Here is a 21,789-nt window from a genome sequence, read left to right as displayed (position 1 = left end):
TAAAGGAGGGGGAAGAATAAATTATTTAGAAAACTTTACAATGGTATAAGAGCAGTTTTAAAAGTGATGGTTTATATTGAGGTAGTTTAACAGACAAGTATGAAATGCACTGATGAGTGTCAGTTACTCTTATTCCACAGGATGGCAGTGTTGCAATGTTTTCATGGTGTTATGAATGATTTATAACAATTCCTTGAAAATTGAGTGTTATAGCAAAAATATATTTCCTGGGTACAGCAGGTGATCAAATAGTAGTCAGACCAAGGGCTCAAAAGCAAATGCTTAAAGGAAGCCACTAGAACCAAAAAAGGTGACAGTCATCTTGATTGTTGCAACTGGTTATTTTAGCTACTTTTCTTTCCAGTGTGTTGTACAATGGGGCCCTAATTCCTTATCAGGGCTCCTAGAAGCTACAGAAATGCCAGTAATACATATAGGACCTGATCCTTCCATGAATTTTGCATGGATTGATCCTCATTTAACTCACTAGAGCTTTGTGAGGGCTTAGGGATCCGTCCTTCGGGAGCCCGTTGCGGGACCGTAGCAAAGAAAGTGGCTCAGAGTATTTGTAAAGTGATAGCCAGTGTATTCCACAGTTGCCAAGGGAAGAAGTGACAAGGTTAAAGTAAATCCTGAAAATTGTGTGGAAGCTTCAACTTACTGTAAGCCACATGGGAACAGACAATACAAGTAAAGAGTGTTTGTTATCAAGAATTACTTCAGGAACTAGAGAACTGAATCCTGGGTTGAAGCAGCTAATTGTATTGGAGATCCCTTTGATACCAAGTTAAGGTAGAGTCACTAGTAATGGTGAGCAGTGCTCATAAGATTTTCTGAGATGAACAGCTACATGGCTAGTTTACCGTTTTTCCTTATGTAAATGAGGTGCCAATTTCCAGGGTTCAGAATTGGGAGAACTAGTTAGGTAGCTTTCAACTAGGAAAAAAGAGAATAGAGGCTGAGCTTTTACTGACAAATGTCATGTACTTCCAATTTGAATGATAAAAGGTTCTAGAAAGATACAGAATAATATATTTAAAGGTCTGTACACTTGAGAATGGGGGAAGCAAGGTGAGCTAAAAGTGATACTGATGCCAAATTGCTTAATGGGTATAACTGAAACTTTATGTGGAATTTCACAAATGGAACGTTGATGCTATGGGTGCAGTCGTAGGTGAGATAGAAAAGGAAGACAATAGAGCAATGGCATATCTCAAGGATTTACCAAGCCAGTGAGATACAATTTTATAATGATGGCGATAGTGACAGAATACTTCAGGTAAGGATATAAGAGGGGAAAAATAAGTAAATCTACTGTAAATCTAATCTGCTGCAGAAAAATTCCTGGGCACATTATTGTAAAATTAGAAATTACTGAAGATATAATGCGTAGTGTCCTGGTGTATACATTAGGAGACACAATGAAACATAAGTTACAGAGAACAATATTATGCTTCAAAAGGAGAATCTATCCCTGGGCTTCATTTATCAGGCACAGTATAAGAAAATAGATTAATAATTATTAAATTCTACAAAAGACAATTTCTGAGAAGTCCTGGAGAACGTAACTGGTAGCAGAGACCTGGAAAAAGTTGATTTGATAAATATTTTTTTAAGAGAAAAGGTAATTAACCTGTTAAGTCTTCACTTAATAGGGTAATAGACCAAATTGAGAGAAGAAATCCAGAATATTAATTGAGGTATTGAATGTTATAGAAAATACAAATACTACAACGGTACCTAGAGGACGAGAAATATTGACACAAAACAAACAAAAATGCATAACAAATTGGTAGCAAGCATCTAATTGCTGCAATTTTTGTGCTGCATATCCAGAGACATCACTATCAGAGGCCAAGAAAATGAACCCAATGGTCCATTTTCATATGACACTGGTGAGACCTGAAGTGCTGCATTTAGTTGTGGACGCCTTAATACTGAAATATGTTATCAAATTTGGTGTGTGTTAGTAATTGATTTAGAGGGAAAGATTGGTTTGTAGGCAGTTTGTACTTCTCTATCTAAGGATCTACACGTAGTCATAGATGTGTAGGACTGGAAAGGATTTCAAGAGGGCATTTAGTCCAGTCCCCTGTATTCAAGGCAGGACTACATAATAACTAACCCATTCCTGACAGGTGTTTGTTTAACCCGTTCTTAAAAGCCTCCAATGATGGAGATTCCATGACCTCTCAGGGCAGTTTTTTCCAGTGCTTTTTCCTAATGTCCTGCCTAAACCTCCCTTGCTGCAATTTATGCCCATTGTTTCTTCTCCTATCCTCAGACGTTAACAAGAACAATTTTTCCCCCACTTCTTGTAACAACCTTTTATGTAATTGAAACTGTTATCATGTCCTGTGTCTCCACCAGAAAACCAGCTGGGCAAAAAGCTCTTGGCAGATGGACCCCAGCTCGCAGCAGCTTTGTCAATTTCACGGTGGTGGAGAAGTTGACAAGGCAGCTCTGGGGACCAGGCGAGGGAGGGGGAGGACGGGGAAGAAGCTGGGGCAGCTGGACCCAACTCCCCAGGGGCAAGACTTTCACTGGCTCCCAGCGGGGAAAAGAGAGGGGAGAAGCCCGGGGCTGACACCCAATGGGGAATAGGGGGGTCAGCCTGTTGGGAGCATGGGAGCCTGTGGGGCTCTCAGCAGGGAGCTGAAAACCTGGTGTCTCAGCTCCCCACCCAACCCCTCTTAGGCTGGTGGAAGTGCTTCTGTTGAGGACGCACTCCACCGATCTAAGGAGGGTAGTGTGGACATCAGCCACCACAGTATATTACTACGGAGGCTGTAAGTCGACCTATGGTAGGTCAACTAATTTTTGAGTGTAGACAAGGCAACGAGCTGACTGGTCTGTAATTCTTTGGGTTGTCCTTATTCCTCTTTTTATAGATTGGCACCATATTTTCCCTCTTCCAGTCCTCTGTAATCTCCCATCTTCCATGACTTTTCTGAGATAATAGCGAATGATTCAGATATCTCCTCAGTCAGCACCTTGAATATTCTAATGTATATTCTGTCAGGCCCTGGTGACTTGAAGACCTAACTTGTCTAATTTTTAACTTGTTCTTTCCCTATGTTAGCCTCCCATCCTACCTCATTTTCACTGGCGTTCACTATGTTAGACATCCAATCACTTTTTGGTGAAAACTGAAACAAAAATATCATTTAGCACTTCTGCCATTTTCACATTTTCTGTTATTGACTTTCCCCCTCACTGAGTAATAGGCCTACCCTGTCTTTGGTCTTCATCTTGCTTCTAATGTACAGTAGAAACTCATTTACAAACACCAGCGTTGCGAATTGACCAATCAACCACAAACCTCACTTGGAACCGGAAGTACACAATCAGGCAGTAGTGGGGGCAAAAGAAGGCAAATATTAGTACATTACCGTGTTAAACATAAACTACTTTTTAAAAAAAAAATTTTTTTTTAAATTGACAACATAAGGAAAGTGTTTCTGAGCTTGTTTCATTTAAATTAAAATAGTTAAAAGCAGCATTTTTCTTCTGCATAGTAAAGATTCAAAGCTGTATTAAGTCAATATTCACTTGTAAACTTTTGAAAGAACAGCCATAATGTTTTGTTCAGAGTTACGACCACCCTCCATTCCCGAGGTGTTCATAACTCTGAGATTCTACTGTATTTGTAGAATATTTTCTTGTTACCCTTTATATCCTAGCTAGTTTAATCTCGTTTTGTGTCTTGGTCTTTCTAATTTTGTCCATACATGCTTGTGTTGTTTTTCTATTAATCCTTTGAAATTTGACCTACTTTCCACTTTTTGTAGGACTCTTGAGTTTCAGTTCATTGAAGATCTCCTGGTTAAGCCAGGGTGGTCTCTTGCCATACTTAGTATCTTTCCTACACACTGGGATAGTTTGCTCTTGTACCCTTAATAATGTCTATTTGAAAAACTGCCAGCTGTTTGAACTGCCAACTGTTTCAACTGTTTTTCCCCTTAGACTTGCTTCCCATGGGCTCTTAGTTACCAACTCCCTGAGTTTGCTAAAGTCTGCCTTCTTGAAATCCATTATCTTTATTTTGCTGTTTTCCCTCCTATCATTTTTTAGAATAATGAACTCTATCTTTTCATGGTCACTTTCACCCAAGCTGCCTTCCACTTTCAAATCCTCAACCAGATCATCCCTGTTTGTCAAAATCAAATCTAGACTAGCTTCTCCACTAGTTGCTTTCTCCACCTTCTGAAATAAAATTTCATATTCGAGAAGTGCAAACACCAAAAAATGAAGAGGAAGTTTCAACGTGGACAAAAATAGTACATCTAAGAGTAATGGGATGAAATTAAGGAAAGGACAAAGCAGGTTGAAAAAGAGGAAAAACTTCTTCATTTGAGATCAGTCGTGTTTTATGATGGTGGTAAATTTATTGCTGCATTTTAATATTTTCATTCCCCCTCCCAACAAAAGCTTTTTGTTGAAGCAGCAAAAAAATTAAGTTTTTCTTTAAATTTGTATAAGGGTACTTTGTATCTAGAATCTTAAAACTTAGTTTTATCTGAAGCCATGTTACACAAATGATTTTTTCCTTTGGCAAATTGACTTTTTTATTATAACATTGAACCTGTTTGCAATCTGTCTGTTTTACTCCTAGCTTTTCTCTTGGCAATTTTGTAGACAGTATTTTCATTATCTCTAAGTTTTAAGTATAAGTGCACATAGTCATAGTTTCTGTTTTAAAAGGAAGCAAATCTTCATGAGTTTTTCTGAAGTAAATGTGTGCGCATGTGTGCACATGCATGTAGGAAAAAACTGATGTGGAGGATTTTGTGTGCAGGCAAATATAGAGGATGCAGGAGCCAGAGAGGACATGTGTAGGGGAATGTGGAGGACAGGAAGTGGGGGTAAACTGGCATGTACACCCCATTTGCTTTGCACTACTCCACAGTGATATAAAACAACCAGGGCAAACAGGTGAATCTGGTTCCAAAAGCCTGAATAAAAAATTGGCACAACCAATCTTCAAATCATTAGAAATGTTACAAAATAGTTTAACTTTCCTTTTTTTAGTGTTCACGTGTGACATTTTTAACTTTAAAAAGTAGTGAAACCAATAGCGACAGTAGTGGGGAAATGGTTTGGGTTTTTTTAATGAGTTTAATCTGGGATTACAAACACAAATGCCTTAATCATAATTATATTATTGCATTGTGTCACTACAGGACAAATTAAGGTTGTTTTGGTGCTCTGTTTATTTCATAACTCAATATGTTTAGATTTCTGTTTGTTTAAATCTTAAACCTAAATTTTCTGGGTTTATAAAGCTCATTTGGGGGGATAAATACAACATACCGCTAATGTATTTTACCCAAAATTACAGATATGTATTCTCTATCTTACCTGTATCTTAATGTGATTTTGTCTTGTAATGAAACATAAATGTTTACCTGAAAACATTGATTTGCTACACTTTAGTCTAGTTGGTCCAGAGACACATTTGGTAGCCCACATTTTGGTAGCCCACTTTATTGCCCATGTCTGTTTAAAGGCTGAAGTAGTAGGGTTGTGTTGGGGAGGGAGTGAAATGGGGGGAATGGAGTTTTAACCAGCACTTTTTATTCTCATTGCTACTTTTGTTCTGTTTCATCTCTGACAATGGAATTTATTTGTATTAATGGAAAGCCTAGAGGTCCCAACTAAGATAGAGGCCCTATTGTGCTAATTACTATACAGCTGCATAATAGCTCTATATATAGTTCTTTCTTTTTAAAATTCTGGCTGCCATAAACAAACTAAAAGTAGCACCATAATCCTGCTTTTTAATATTGCAGTGGACTCGTGACATCTACATTGAATTACATTTACTAGGATCATGGAATCCATAATCCTTTCATACCTCCAGTAGGTTCTTAAAATCAGGAGCATAAAACTAATTCTACTTAGAAATTGCCATACCGGATCTGACCAGTAGTCCAGCTAGTTCTAGTCATGTCTCTGACATTAGCCAGTACCAGATACTTCAGGGAAACTTGTAAGAAGCCCTGTAGTGGACAGTGATGGAATAACGTGCTCATAATGGAAAGCTTCTCCTAAGTCTCTTCAGTGTGTAGATGGTTTATGTCCTGAAGCATAATAGCATGAAGTCCCTTCAAAATAAAATGCTCCTAATTTTGTCTAATAATTTACTGTGGAAGTTCTTATTGTCCATGTAAAATCTAATTTTTTTCCCCTCCCAATCCTGCTGAATTCTTGGCTTCCAATTCTTAGTGGTTTAATGAGTTTCAAATTTTAAAATAAAATATATATGGTATATTGTAGTTGAGGTTGTTTTTTTAAGGTACTTTTTTGGGTTGCTTTTCAAGTTAATTGAATATTTCCTTGTTCTTGTATTAGTAGAAAGGCAAATAGGTATACTGATTTACATTAATTATGCCATTCATTCTTTTGTATACTTCATTTGTCTCCTGTCTAAATGGTCCCAATCTGTTCCATATCTCTTCATATGGAATGTATCTTCTGTTGCTTCTCATGCCACTTATCTTGTAAATATCAGTTCTTTGTTGAGGGCAGGGCAGACAAGGAAAATTACAGCATGTCTTGGGTAGATGGACTATTGATTTTGTTTACCTTGCAAACTAAAGAAGAAAAACGTACTCTAACTTTCATGATTTGCAAAAACATAACGTTTTTTGTCAGTTAAGTAGCAGTGGTTTCCTTGCTTTCTCGAGAACCATTATTGCCATGAGTGTGTTCTTGTTGTGAAATTTGTCAAGATCTTTTCAGGGTAAATCTGAAGAAAAATCTTTAGAAATATAAATGAGTACTACAAATACCTAAATGATGTAGCTCTGTAATGATGTATCATTACAGATGTGGGGGGAGAGGAAGGAAAACTGAAATTTTGTTTTGAGATGTAGTGAAGGCTTTTTGAAGTATTTATGTAGTAATTCATGCTTTTTCCCCCTTTTCTCTTCTATAGCATATAGCACTTTCTACATTGTGGGCTTAATATTATCCATGCAGATACCTTTTGTGGGCTTCCAGCCAATTAGAACAAGTGAGCACATGGCTGCTGCAGGTAAGAAAAACTAAAGTTCCTTTATTTCCAAAATACGTAGTGCATCAAAGAATCCCATGAATTTGCAGTTTAAAAAAAAAAAAGCTGCTGTGTAACTACCTTGTATTCTGTAGGTTGTTAAGGAGAAACATGTTAGCTAGTTAAATTGGTAGGATAGAAAATGTTACAATTTACTAAATAGCAGGGGAGATTCCTTTTTTAATTGTTACATTATTATTTTCTGTGAGAGTTAATGAAGTTAGCAAGTCTTTTACCAGTATTAAACTTGATCATTTCTCATTCTGAGTCATGTGTTTACTACTAGATCAACTGTGTAATTTTAGAATATAATGTGGCTTTTAAGTATCAATAATGGTGGTGTATTTGGAATGTTTGGTAGATGGCATATAATTTCTACTAAACAACTGAATTTATAAATAATTTAAACTTCCTTGCATTTCTGAAATAGCTTAGTATGAAACCTTCAGGGTGAAGGATTTTACATTTTAGCATTCATAGTTTAAATTTTTGTATAAAAAATTGTATAAAAAAAATTGTGTATAAAATTTTAGTATAAAAATGTACGTTCATTTGTGCTAAGATACAGACCATCTAGTATTTTGATTTCAGGAGACCTGTTAGATTTTTGCAGAGTGGGTCATTTGAGGCAAGGGCCAATGATGATAAATTGGGAATCTTATGGAAAGTAGTGTCCCTTGACTACTCAGTAGAGAGGAGTGCCGTCCCTTGATCAACAGCAACACTTATAACTCTTTAAAGATACCTGAGTGGTCTAACTTCCAAATTAGTCTTGTGAATTACATCTCAGCTAAGCATAGGTGTTAATTAGTTCTTGAGCAGAAGGGTAAGCATTGCAGAAGCCTTCTTAAAAAGCCATGCATTGTGTTTCCCAGAATTCCAACATAATCCAAGGATTCTACAGCTATACCAGCTATTACTTGTTCTATTTGAGAATTTAAACTAGAGTTTTCCTCTTTCTTTCACCAGGTGTGTTTGCACTGCTGCAAGCCTATGCTTTTTTGCAGTATTTGAGAGACAGACTAACAAAGCAAGAATTTCAGACCTTGTTCTTCTTGGGTGTGTCACTAGCTGCTGGTGTTGTATTCCTGAGTGTCATCTATTTGACATATACAGGTAAGAGACTTCAAATGAGAACTGTGTGTGTACATCAGAGTGAAGATAAAAATGCTTTTAAATTCATGTGGGATAATTCTCGTCTGACTAAAGCTAAACAGTATGTGAACAGATTCTAGGTAGCTATTACTAGAGTTCCACCACTACACTTTAGGCCTGTCCTGTAAAGTAGTTGTTCCAATTCTGGGCCTCCTGGACAGGATTTTTTGTGATGTGAACAACTGTCTGATGTAGGCTAGGATGAGACCACCACATTAATGTGTGACCTCAGCCAAATTTGAACCTAAAATAGATAACTAAAGCCTAAAGAGAATATCAGTATAATGAAATTCCAGTTGGTCAGCGGCAATCTGTTAAAGGTATAGTGGGTTGTTAGGCATGTTTTCTTTCTTTTAAGAGAGAAAGTATTTAACTTATCATTTCTGTTACATGCCTGGAAGATATTTAAATGAGGCAAGCAAGTGCCTGTGCTCTATAAAACATATTTGTTTCATATTTCACAGTGCGCTGAAGATTGAAGTTCAAATTTATATAAGAAAAAAATGTCAATCTAGGAAATCTGTAGTTTTCTACTGTGAGTTGCTCCTTGCCTTTGTAAACTATTATAAATCACTTTTTCAAATAATGAAAAGGAACAGATAAAATAGGTTTGGGGGGATGGGGGGGAATGGAAGAGACCTGATGTACTGTACAGTTCAAAATTTTGAAAATTGGGGATACATTTCATATTGACCAGAAGTCAGAATAGAAAGATAATAGTACTATTCCAAGCCCTACCCACAAAATAAGCTCCACCCACAAGTGATATTGCTCACAATCAATTGTACAGATCTTCAAAATATGATCATGTAGACTTTCAGGGCTCTTTGAGCTCAACTCCCTCTCACTGGGGTCCATATACACTCCTGGACTCTGCTAGATACCTTAGGCTTGACTTCCATTAAGTGAGACTTGTATGTGCTGGTTATTGTTTCAGCTTCTACAAATGCTGGCATAGCATCTTTTACACTCCATTCATTTTTTTGAGGCTATCTCAGCAACCATAACTGCTAGAATTACTTTTTTATTCTTTTAATAAACACTTAAATTCTGGAAAATGTCAACAAAAAAGAGAGGCTCCAGTACCCCATATTGGCTGAATCAGAACCCTGATGTCGTCAAATCCATAATTCACACATTACTAATTGCTTTTCAAATTGAAGTCCATTAGCCTCCTGGCTTAACTGAACATCTGAGAAAGTACTGAACATACAAAAAACTGCACGGATCCTTGTCATTGACATGAAAAGCCATCATCCTCTATTCCCTGAAATGCCACCTTTCTCAAGACCCAAAACATCATTAGAGTAACTGCATGCTTGGTTCTGATTTTATAAATACTTCTTTTATAGGACTACTGCATGAGGTTATAATATAATTGTAATATATAATAATGTATAATATAATATAATTGTTTTTAAAAAGTTATTGATTTTAGTGTTCTAGGTTGGAATAGCAAACTTTTTATTTGTTTTGCTGTTGAGCTAAAAAGTTACGAAAAGAACAAATATAGATGTTACCAGATGTTCTTTATGCTTCCACAGCTTGCTAGATTGTGATCTGCCTTAAGATACATGTGAGCAGCTCCCACTTACTTCAGTGGAAATTTTCAGGCTGATATATAAAGACAAAATTTGGCCTCTGATGTTTAAAAAAAAATTTTTTTTGCAGGGCATTAATCATAGTAGAAAGTAGTAGAGATGGAAATGAGCTGCACAGCCTAGATCTTAATTTTCAAAACATTCAGGAGTATTCAGGTTTGGAGTTTCACTTCTAAACTATATCTCTAAGTTAGAGGGAAAGGGGTATCTGTAGGAATCTACAGTACATTTCAACATAGCAGTAGTAAAACTAGATAATCTATACATCTATAGAGAGTATAACAAATACTAATGAGAGGGTAAATGTTTGTTTATATTAATAAACAAAAGGTGTGGTTAGGGAAAAATAAACTCATGCACATAAATTTGCCCTCACCACCTCCTGTTCTAGAATAAGAGATTAAAACTTTGAATCAGTTGTGTTCATATGAAATGCAGACAAGAGAGAACTTTTTCCTACTCCATGCATAAAGCCATAAGGATTCAAGATAACTTTTTTTACATGCTTCAGTTTAATATTTTTCCATGTTATTTTTATTAAATGACAAATTGAAATGTGACGGGAGAAGGAAAAATAAAATAGAACCTTTAAAAGTTCTTTTGGCTGGGAGGTCTACAGTATAATCCATCGCTTTCTTTTTGTGTTAGAGCCATGTTAAAAAAGTCAAACTTTATGTAAAAGTGTCAATCAGGGTGTCCAAATACTAGTAACTTTTGCATTTACTGTTGCATAGCGATACGGCAGTGATGGTGTTACAGAAATCAAATGTTAGATGGAATTTTGATGACTTAGGAACAGTACTTAGCAAGTTTTCTGCTAAGATACTAAAAAGAAAAGTATTTAGGTAGCCTATTCTGTTTTATTTTGATTAAATGACTCCCTTTTCCAAAGGCTATAGGCTGAGTCTTTGATTTTTGGGACATGTGTCTTAGCCACTACTACACCTCTTGATGACTTGTTGAGCTGTGCATGCTGATGATGACACTGAACTTGTACAGTATAGTGTAAGTCCTGTAAGGCTGAGAATTCTTAGTCCCTTAAGAGGAGAATCATTGTTGGTTATGCATGTAGACTGTGTATCATAGCAAGTATATTTCACACAGAAATAATTCTATAGATTATATGAATTTTCATGACAGTTTTAAAAAATGTTTTAAATGTATTTGTTTAAACTTTCATTGTAATAATATATGCTTGTGAAGACATTTGAAGAAATAGCTAAATCATTATAATTAAATATCTAAGCAGAGTAGTCTTTTTCCTTAACTTTTTCAGGTTACATTGCTCCATGGAGTGGCAGGTTTTATTCACTGTGGGACACTGGGTAAGTAGGGATAGAGGGACTTATGCATTATCTATCTTGTTGAAACATAAAACACGCACTCTCCACCCCATTCCCATCAATAAAAGTTCGTATATAAATTTTCCACAAACTGTTTGGAGAGAGCATTTACATGGCCTGTCTTGATAGTGTGACCAATATAGTTCCAAACATTGACATTGTGCTGAGTGTTTCCCTTTACTAGCAGACATAATATTAACACAATCTGACCTAGTCTGCACCGAGTATATAACATATGTAATTTCTAAGTGTAAACAAGGACAGAGCTTCAATGCCCAAACTGGATGGTTTATTTATGTAAAGGCTGACCCTAGTAGCTAACAAAGATAACTTAATGCGCTGATAAAATGGGAAGGGGGAGAGCTCTTTGAAACCATCAGCATCAAGAACTTAAAGGGATGTACTGCAAGTCAATCAATTGGTCAGCTGTATTATGAATTTCCAAAATTAAAAATGGCTTAGCAACATAGTGTTTGATTCTATTGAATTTGGTTTACCGTTTAGGCGGGGGACAGAGCAAACCTTTTTAATAATACTTTTGACTACCACAGAAAGAGTCCTTAATATTGGCGTTTAAAAATGAATAATGTGTCCAAACTGGCTGTCTCCTGAATATCATAAGATATGGCAGCAATTCACAAACAAGAGTCTGGTCCCCTGAGGGTCTGCGAGCCAATTTCAGGGAGCCCCCATCCCCCGTGGAGCAAAAGCCGAGAGCCCTGAGCACCCATGGGGCTAGAGCCCCCGGCACTTCCCCCCACATGGTAAAAGAAGCCCTGGATTTTTTATAGTATATTGTGGGGGGACCTCAGAAAGAAAAAGATTGAGGACCGCTGGGATATGGGACCATATTATGTGTTGAAAAGATGCCTCAAATTTCTGCTGAATAAAGTCTTAACATTTTAATTTGCTTCGGAATTCCTGATTTATACAATTTTGACAACTTCCTCATTCCAAAATAATTTGAACTGAATTTTTTTTAAACAAGGTATGCGAAAATTCACATCCCGATCATTGCCTCTGTGTCTGAGCATCAGCCTACAACATGGGTTTCCTTCTTTTTTGATCTACATATTCTCGTGTGTACTTTCCCAGCAGGGCTATGGTTCTGTATCAAAAACATCAATGATGAAAGAGTCTTTGGTAAGAAGATATTCAAAAATTATTTTCTAGAATCTTGTCTTTATCCAAATTTTGCTTTGTTTTGTGTGCTTTGCATCCCATAATAAAGGTGATATGCAGTTTGTATTGGAGAAGAAGGCTTTAACAGCTGGGATGGTGCATAAAGACACTTTTGTAAAGCTTGCTATTGCCAGATAGCACTGAACACAATTTATAGCATTTTGACTTGGAAAATATTTATCTCCAGTAAAAGATAGGACTGAAAATTTATTTCTTAATATGGTTCGGTGTAGCAGCTAAAGTAATGGTACTACATATTGTGATCTTACAAATCATGGGTAAGATTCTGGCTGCACCTTTTAAAGATGCCATATAGAATTTGCAACTGAGGGGGAGAGGCCAAGGTGACTTTAAATCACCTTTGCACACGCTCTATCCTGGGCTGCTCCAGGGTCAGGAGAAACCTCTGTCATTTATGGAAGATTCCCAGAGTTGCGTTATGGGTTTCAACACTGCCCAGAATATCTGCAGTGTTGTGTGCTTTGATCCTGGAACACTCTCTACTCCATGGCTTACGGTGGGGTCCTTCGAAGACAGCCTTAGCCTGTCATCTACAGCAGTGTTTCTCAACCATTTTGATACCAGAGATCGGCTTCCTATACTGTGTCAGGGAGATCTCAGGGACCGGTGCCAGTCCATGGACCGGTAGTTGAGAAACACTGATCTATAGTACCTGTGCCAGCAGAATTCTCTCCCAGCCAGAACTGGAGTTTTAAGGACCCCTTAATGCTGGTCCAGCCTCTTTAATCCAGCATGAAAGGGGCCGGAGTGCAGGGGTGGGAACCTCACTTCTTGGCTAATACTTAAATCATATAATCCCTTAGGGAATCTCAGTATTTCCAAATTAAACTAGTGAAGTTCTGGGACAATTTCCATTGCAGATCTCCTTTTCCATAAACAATAAATTGTTAACGTTTATGACACAGTCCACATGATTGAAACTGTCCTAGCAACAATGTCTAAATGATTGTTCCTATAACAATTTCCCTGACGAGCATGTGCAGGGATGTTTTTTCTTTGTGAAAAGTGTTCTTACTATTATAAAAGTATTCTATAATGATAACGTTGTTCTATTGGGGGAGGAAGGGAGGATTTATCTTGTAACAATGCTAGCAAAACCATGTTAAGTGGTTGGATGTATATGCTTGGAATTGCAAAGTAGACAAACCCATGTAAATTTGCAAAATCTCATGGAATGATTACATATGTCATGACTTACATTCACATCAATTTTTATATAATTCCTTGCAAATTATTATTTTTTCTGTTTCAGTAAAATATCCAGTCTAAAGACATTCAGCTGATGTAGTTTTGTCAAATGAAATTACACAAAAATTTCCTTCCTTCTACCAGTTCATTTAGAGTGCTGTGGGAAGATACATTTTTGGTGAGATACCATAGACTGTTAATGAATATCAAAACTGGGCTCTAATTCTCACTAAAGGCTGCAAAGTTAGATTTTTAAGAAGCTTTTTGGGGATAAAAGGGATGTATGTAGATGCAATACTGTCTTTGTAAACTATTCAGTAAGAACTTTTCACAGCGTTTAACAAGATGTGTGCTATAAATGTGTGTTATATACCAAAATGTTCTCAATCCCCTTTAGGGGATAGTATCTTTATTTCTGAGGCTAATTTAATGACATGGTGATTTCTTCTGAGAATAGCTGCATGTTATGTTATTTTCTAAATGTCATTAGTGGACTTCTGTCTCTGCAGTTGCTCTGTATGCAATCAGTGCTGTTTACTTTGCTGGTGTGATGGTTCGTCTGATGTTGACTTTGACTCCAGTGGTCTGTATGCTGTCAGCAATTGCTTTCTCCAATGTCTTTGAGCACTATTTGGGTGATGATATGAAGAGGGAAAATCCACCAATAGAAGACAGCAGTGATGAAGATGACAAAAGAAACCCAGGCAATCTGTATGACAAGGTGAGCAAAAGATAATCAGAGGCATTGCTGATATATCCTTATGGTCTATTATACTAAGCATTACAGATCTTTTATTGGCCTTCATAACAAGGGCCAATATAGTTTAAGGTACAGAGTTTCACCCTCACAGCTTTGACAGGCTACATTTCTCCCCCTTAAACCAAGGAATGCTGCAGTCTAAGGCATTATTATAAAATTAATAAAAGACCTTGTGGGATTGTTGATCCTTGGGTGAGAAGTCATGTAGAAGTCTGAAGCATTATTATTAATTTAAACAAGATGCCCTACACACTTTTACTGGATTCCAGTCTTAATTGTTCAGTTTTTACACATTTTACAATATGAGGGCTGTGTAGCATAGAGAATTCTTCTTACTCCTATTAACTCTGATCCCTTGTAAAGTACAGAGGGATTTGGACTTAAATAAGAATGAAGTCAATGTATTTAACATTTGATACAACTATCAACCTTGTCTTAAGAGGCACAACACTGGAAAAAGCAGAAGGTTGCTGGTCATGATAGAGGTGCAAAAAGGAGCTTGTATCTCCTATCTGTCTGAACTCAGCATTCAGAATCTGACCTGGAATTCCAAATATACACATTTACAAAATAAAATTGCATTGTAAGCTTTTTTTTCTACTCTATTTCTGGGAAACACCTAGAAGGTCAGAACACAGCCTGTTTTTTGCCCAGTATATTTTACATCTGTGTATCAACTACTATTGGACTGGATCACTGGCATAAAGAAATTCAATATTAACCCTTAACAGACACCCACCAATAAGACACCAGTCACCCAAGTATAAGTCCATTTTGGATTCCATGTATTTGGTCCTTCTTCCCAGAAGGGTAGTATAGGAAGTTCATTTTCCTGAAGGATTAGCCATACAGATTCTGTCTTTTCACCCATTTCACTGTGTATATGAGTGCAGTAGAGGACAATATGCTCTAAAGCATACTATCAGTGCACTGATAACTAGAACCCTGCGTGGATGCTCAAATGTGGATCTGCATCCGCTCCAATCAGCTTACCTCTGATCACCATCTGCAGTCTTGTCATCCACACCTGCAGCTCTGGGGCCCCTAATCAGGTGTTTGGAGACCAGCCTGACTGGAGCCTCCACTGCTGATGAACTGTTCGGGGGGCAGACCTCCAGGCAGCTGCCCAACAGCTGATGGCAGGCAGGGGAGCCCTGTGGAACAGCTGATTGGTGGCCAGTTCTTCTCTCCCCTTCCTCCCCCCCAATCTCAAAGGCAGGGAAGCAGCCTCCAAGGCCATGAGTTGCAGACAACTGCTTCGCCGTCTTTAAGATCTGCATCCCATCCACCATCTGCAAAAAAATTATCCCTGGATATCTCCATGGATTTGCAGGGCTCTACTGATAATTCTGAGTTAAGGGCCTGATTGAAAGCCTATTGAAGTGAGTAGAAGGACTCCCATTGACTTCAGTGGGTTTTGGATCAGGAATTGAATCGTCTTTACAACAAAACTAAATTCTGCAGTCTCACTACACTCACCCTGCCTGCCTGAGAGAGAGATCTGACTAAATGCAGACTGGCTGCAGTTCAAACCTTACAAAGACTACAAATCTGCTTGTTGGTATGGAAATCAGAGGAATTAAATGGGTTGGTGTTACAAGTGTACCAGTTATTGATAGTGTATGCCGACCTAATACCAGGTTAATTTGTAAACTGGGAGTCCTATCAGATCCATCACTGCTCCATGATTCACCTAGCAGTGGTGGTCCCTATGGTTTTGTCCTATCTGTACCTACCTAGCAGCTGTAACTGTTGCTGTATTTTATGTGGACTTAGTGATGGTCGTATCTGTCTTTATTTCTGGGTAATGTGCTCTATTGAGGGCTACATTTAAAGCTTCAGCTATACAGAATGTATGTCTGTTTCCTTGCCAACACAAATTTGACATGAATTTGCCGAATAGTTTCAGCCAAAAATATTTTCAGGACTTAGATGCCATCCACCAAATGGCTGGAAGAGGAAAAGGTGGTGACAGCCACCTGCTTAGAAATTTCAGTCTAGTGGTTAGGGCATTCACCTGAGACACCCAGTTCAGTTCAAGTCTTTCCACTGACTTCAGTGGTCTTTGAATCAGGCCCTTAGTCCAGAGTTATCAGGTTCTCATTCAGTCTGTCCTGTACATGCTGTTCCACTGTGGATAAATAAAGCTATTGAACTTGGACTTCCCACATCTTAGGTGAGTGCCTAAACACCAGACTACTGAGTCATTCTCACTATCTTCCTCTGACCCAATGACTATTCATTGTCATTCATAGTGGCAATGCATAGTCATTTGCCCAGGAAAACAGTGTGAGAATGGTTCTGTATTTAAGCACCCATTTCTAATCTCCCAATGCTCAGACCCAGTTTCCTCGCAGGAGTTATTCACCTGGGACAAATTTCAAAAGTGCCAAAGTAACTCAGAAGCCTAAATCCTATTGAAAGTGAATTTTACCCCTGGAGATTATGTAGTAGTCTATGGATTAAAGAAAATGGTTTCTTCTTCGAATGCTTGCTCATGTCCATTCCAATTAAGTGTGTGCGTGTGCCATGTGCACAGTCACCAGAAGGTTTTCCCTCAGCAGTACCCATCTGGTCAGTGCAGGCACCCCCAGGAGTGGTGCCTCTATGGCGCTGTGTATAGGGCCTTGCTGACCTGCCACCAACTGAGTTCCTTCTTACCGCCCATGACAGTCGTTGGAGCTTCTTGCCTCTGTCTGGCAATCTTTCCTCCTAGCCCCCCAAAAAAGTTGTTTGTTAGTCATTAATTGTAGCTAAGTTTCATTTGGGGGGCTCCTCCCCTCACCTCCAGTCTTTTCCCCGGGACCAGGACATGCCTCAGTTCCAAGGATTTGAACCATGCAGGAACTGCCACAAACTGATGCCAAGAAGAGACCCGCACGAATCCTGTCTAAAATGCCTTGGAGAAGCACATCAAGCAGACAGGTGTAAGATCTGCAGGGGTTTCCAGCCAGGGACAAAAAAAGAGCAGAATGTCACTTAAACATCTCCTTATGGAGACAGCACTCCACCCTCAGCCGAGTTCTGACTTGGCACACAGCACATTGGTGCAAAGTGTGCTGGCTTCTATAAGAGAGGCTATGGTGCCAAAAAGGAACTTGGCACCAAGGGGGCACCAGCATTCTCCAGCACCGTTGCCATTTCCCGGTGCCGCAGAAGAAGCTGAAGTCGGACAGGGGACGTTCTCTAACAGTGAAGCCTGCATGGAAAGAGAAGACTCAGGTGCATCCCATGCTTGGACACTTGGTGCCCTCTCTGCCCGGACTGGCACTGTCAACTTCAGCCCACAAGGGGCTCCATTGAGTCTGGTACCATTGGATTCACCCAATAAGGAGAGCCATGTGGGGGAGCTGAATTCTTTCGACCCCAGACAACTTTGATGTAGTGTGGGACCTAATAGCCCTGATGGCTCAGTTATCCCCCACCAGAAAGGAGGAGCAGGAACTAAGCCCTCCAGCACCACAGACCATCATGGTGTCATCCAAAGGCAAGCCTGCTATGGCATGGCACCAGTCACCCTTGCCTCCGAACCGCTCCCCAGACCTGTCCTCTGCTCCACCGTGGTCTGTACAGTCTGAGTCACAGTCACCTGGCTTAGAGGCAGAGTCCTATGTATCTGGGTGCAGCTGGCACTGGTCGTAGAGACGTGACCAGAGTTGGGCAAAGGCAAACCCCTCTTATGGGACCATGACAGGCTCAGTGGCAGGTGCCACCACAGTGGCCCTTTTGGATTCCTTGGGCTTATCAGGCCCAGAGATCCTCATCCAGGAGGTTGTACTCTGTTGCTTCCCACACAAGGAGATCAAGGCCTTTGGCACCGCAACCATCTCCCTGCAGCACCGAGAGGGATGATGACCGCAGCACTGAGAGAAGAGTAGATCATAGCACAGAACCCGGAACTAATGAGAGAGAGGCTTCAGGGGAGCCGCAGGAACTGGAGGTGCTCCAGGCCGCAATCCTTCCCGTCCTGGAGACAGGTATGCTACCCTCGGCCTAAAGGGTGCTTACTTTCACATCTCGATAATTCCGTCTCTCAGAAGGTTCCTCAGGTTTGTGTTTAAACCACATTCACTATCAGTTTACAGTCCTCCCCTTCGGACTGTCAGCAGCCCCTCGAGTTTTCACCAAGCGTATGGCGATGCTTCCTCAGCAAGGCGGCTACCATCAGGTGCAAGTGTTTCCATATTTAGACAACTAGCTAGTCAGAGGATGCTCCTTAGAACGAATCAACCTGGTATGGTCAACCTTCAACAATCTGGATCTTCAGCTAACCGTGCCCAAATCAACATTATTCTCTACGCAGCAGATGGAGTTTATAGGGGCAGTCCTATACTCGGTTCAGGCGAGAGCACTCCTGCCCGTGTCTTGCTTAGAGGCTGTGGGCTCCATCATAAGGGACTTGAGCTGCTTTCTGACCACAACAGCAAGAAAATTGTTTGAAACTCCTAGTTCACATGGCTTCCTACACATACGTGGTGCAGCATGCGAGGCTGCAGCTCAGACCTCTCCAGGCCTGGCTGGCATTGGCTTATCAACTGATCATGTTCAACTTGTCTCTGGTTTCACTTCCCCTCCACCTTGGGTCAGCTTGGGCAGTCACTTAATTGGAATCAACATGAGCAAGCACTCGAAAGAAAAAAAGACAGTTACTTAGCTTTGTAACTGTTCTTTGAGATGTTGCTCGTGTCCAAGATCCACTCGCCTTCCCCTCTATCGGAGCACTCCAGCAACAAGGAACTAAGGAGGTCAGCAGGACCCTATATACAGCGCCATGGAGGCACCACTCCAGGGGGCACCTGCACTGACCTGAGGGCTTTGCTAGGGAAAAAGCCTTCTGGTGATTGTGCACGTGGCATGCACACACCTAATTAGAATGGACATGAGCAACGTATCTTGAAGAACAACAGTTATGAAGATAAGTAATCATCTTATTTAGCGTTTTGGCTTCACTGGAAAGGGCTTCATAAACAAGGAAGTGACGTGCAAGCAGTAACACAATTACAGACTTGCTAAGTTGAAGTCAGGATATTTTATTTGCTATGCAAACTATTTCTTTTTTTAAATAGCAAAAACTTGCCATTATTTCCTCTAAAATGTAGTGAAAGATACAGGATTATATATTTTATGAAAAGATCATCTTCATAATCCTTACATTCTCTTTTTCCTGCTTATGGTGGCAGTAGCTGGCTCCTTGATATTTGTGGGTTTGGTTAACTTGGTCTTGTAACAGTGGAGGCTTGGTTATCTTTCCTTTACTCTTTTTTCTTGCAGCAGATATACCCACTTCCTTCCCTCACCTCACTCTGCCTCAAAAAAGGTCGTTAGGCCTCGTTTTTTTTTTTCATTTTTTCACATCTAAAACAAACCAGAACCCCAAAGAGGTTCTTGTTTTTCTGAGGCAGAATTCAGAAATTCATGATATTCTCTTCAGGATTGTAAAGATAATCAAAGTACTGTGCAAGGTGAATAATCTTCTACCTACCCTTAACAATGGCCAGCTTTGTTTTTTTGTAACTATTCTCAACTATAAAGGCCTTTATTTTCACCTCTTACTTTGCCCTACACTTAAGCTTCACCTCAGCTAGGCTCTGAAGCTCTCATCTCATGTGAGCATTTTATGCCATTAAGGAAGATTTTAGACGAAGAATCCATTTTTACATAGTGCTGGATATGAAAAATCTCCTTGTGCCATAGCCAGATTTGGAGAACAAACTTCATCCATCTTTTTATTTACATGATATTGTGAGTCGGTGCTGGTGAAGAGAGAGAGCTATTAGGTCTATTACCATGGCCAGAAAAAAAATCTTCAGATCTAAGCTGCTATAACAGTTCAATTTGTATTTATTCAGGCTGGTAAAGTGAGGAAACACGTATCTGAACAGGAAAAAACAGAAGAAGGACTGGGTCCCAACATAAAGAGTATCGTTACTATGTTGATGCTGATGTTATTGATGATGTTTGCTGTCCACTGCACCTGGGTTACTAGCAATGCGTACTCCAGCCCTAGTGTTGTTCTGGCCTCATACAATCATGATGGGTAAGAAAGCACTTCATATTTGAAAGCAATTTCTAAAGGCAAATTTAAAAAAAAAAAATTGCTGCACTCTTGGGATTGGTATCTCAAGTTGTTTTGCCTTTCCTTTCAGCTTCTCTCATTCTAATTCTGTAATTTCAAATGTGATCTAAATACCCAATTTCTAATTCTCCCTCCTCAAAAAAACAAAACGGTAAGCTAGTTTTATGTACTCAGAGGTTAAAACGTCAAAATACTTGACTGTTTTTAGATGAAAAATTAATTTGTAAACTAGTTTGTGTTTTACAAATAATGTGAAAGATGCGCATACAGTAAGTAGTTCATCCAAGAATAAACTCTGGACTTGCATATACTATTGAAAATACAATTTTGTCACCTCTTCAAAAGTTTTTGTTCATCAAACCTCTGAGTGCATGTCATCAGCAAACTTACTTTAGAAGAATTGTATGTATGTGCAGATTGTTTTGAGCATAGATATAATGTGATGCATAAGATCTCCCCAAAGCAATAGCCACCTAGTGGTTAAATTGATGCTGACATTAGTTTGAATATAGGCTAAACTGATGCTTCTATTTCAGCACTCGGAACATCCTGGATGATTTCAGAGAAGCGTACTACTGGCTAAGACAAAATACAGATGAACATGCCCGAGTAATGTCTTGGTGGGACTACGGCTATCAGATAGCAGGAATGGCCAATCGGACTACTTTAGTTGATAACAATACCTGGAATAACAGCCACATAGCTCTGGTAAGAAAGGTAGTTTTATGTACTCAGAAGTTAAAAATATCACAATAGCTGACTGAATCTACTCAAAATTGTTTTTAGAGTTGTTTGCGGATAGCTTGGTTTGAAGAGAATTGCTATAGAATGAGTGGTGGAAGGGGCACGAAAATGTTTGGCAAATGTTAGAACTCCAGTGTGAAAGATTGCTTTCCAAATTAAAGAATTAGAATATTTTTAATTCACATACAAGATATCTAAATATCAATCGAGTATGATAAAAATATGAATACAGTGGTGTTGATTCAGTCTCGCATTACATTGAAGTTAAAAAATACCAACTAGATTATCATGGAGCAAAATATTAGACACTAAAACTGGGTAATCTTGAAATCTAATTTAATCCCCCCCCCCCCTTAAATAAGAGGTTATTCTGAGAATTAAGACTGCATCAAAATAGAGAAATGTAAATGTATAGGTATCTAAATTTGAAGCCATCCCACAATACAATTTCTTCTGGTAGTTATCTGTTCCTCTTCTAGTTCCCAGAGCCTCCCATCTACTACATGGATAGGGTGGGTTAGTCTCTGCTAATGTAACTCTCCCTGGACTTTTTTTATTCTTTCCCCAGTTGTTAGCTCCAGAACTGGTCATGGGCTACTCAGTTTTGCTAAGCAACATTAAAGTGAAATTGATCCACTTTGTCAGTTTCACTGCTGCCTACC

At 39.0% G+C, this 21,789-nt stretch overlaps 1 protein-coding gene across 1 annotated transcript in view; it reads left to right on the top strand.

Moving 5' to 3' along the window:
• Positions 1–21,789, top strand: part of STT3B (STT3 oligosaccharyltransferase complex catalytic subunit B) — a 75,694-nt gene that overhangs the window by 42,790 nt on the left and 11,115 nt on the right. Inside the window, exons 6-12 of the mRNA XM_067561845.1 lie at positions 6,941–7,039; positions 8,027–8,173; positions 11,090–11,138; positions 12,145–12,299; positions 14,057–14,268; positions 20,157–20,344; positions 20,920–21,091. Of these exons, the coding sequence (XP_067417946.1) occupies positions 6,941–7,039; positions 8,027–8,173; positions 11,090–11,138; positions 12,145–12,299; positions 14,057–14,268; positions 20,157–20,344; positions 20,920–21,091 (1,022 nt within the window). The remainder of the gene's footprint in view (positions 1–6,940; positions 7,040–8,026; positions 8,174–11,089; positions 11,139–12,144; positions 12,300–14,056; positions 14,269–20,156; positions 20,345–20,919; positions 21,092–21,789) is intronic.

The sequence above is a fragment of the Emydura macquarii genome, unplaced genomic scaffold (assembly GCF_026122565.2).
Source record: "Emydura macquarii macquarii isolate MOO-44397 ecotype Brisbane River unplaced genomic scaffold, CSIRO-AGI_Emac_v2 contig_2422, whole genome shotgun sequence".
Classification (NCBI taxonomy): Eukaryota; Metazoa; Chordata; order Testudines; family Chelidae; genus Emydura; species Emydura macquarii.
Note: the sequence above shows the minus strand (reverse complement) of the source record. Positions and strands in the feature narration are given on the sequence as shown.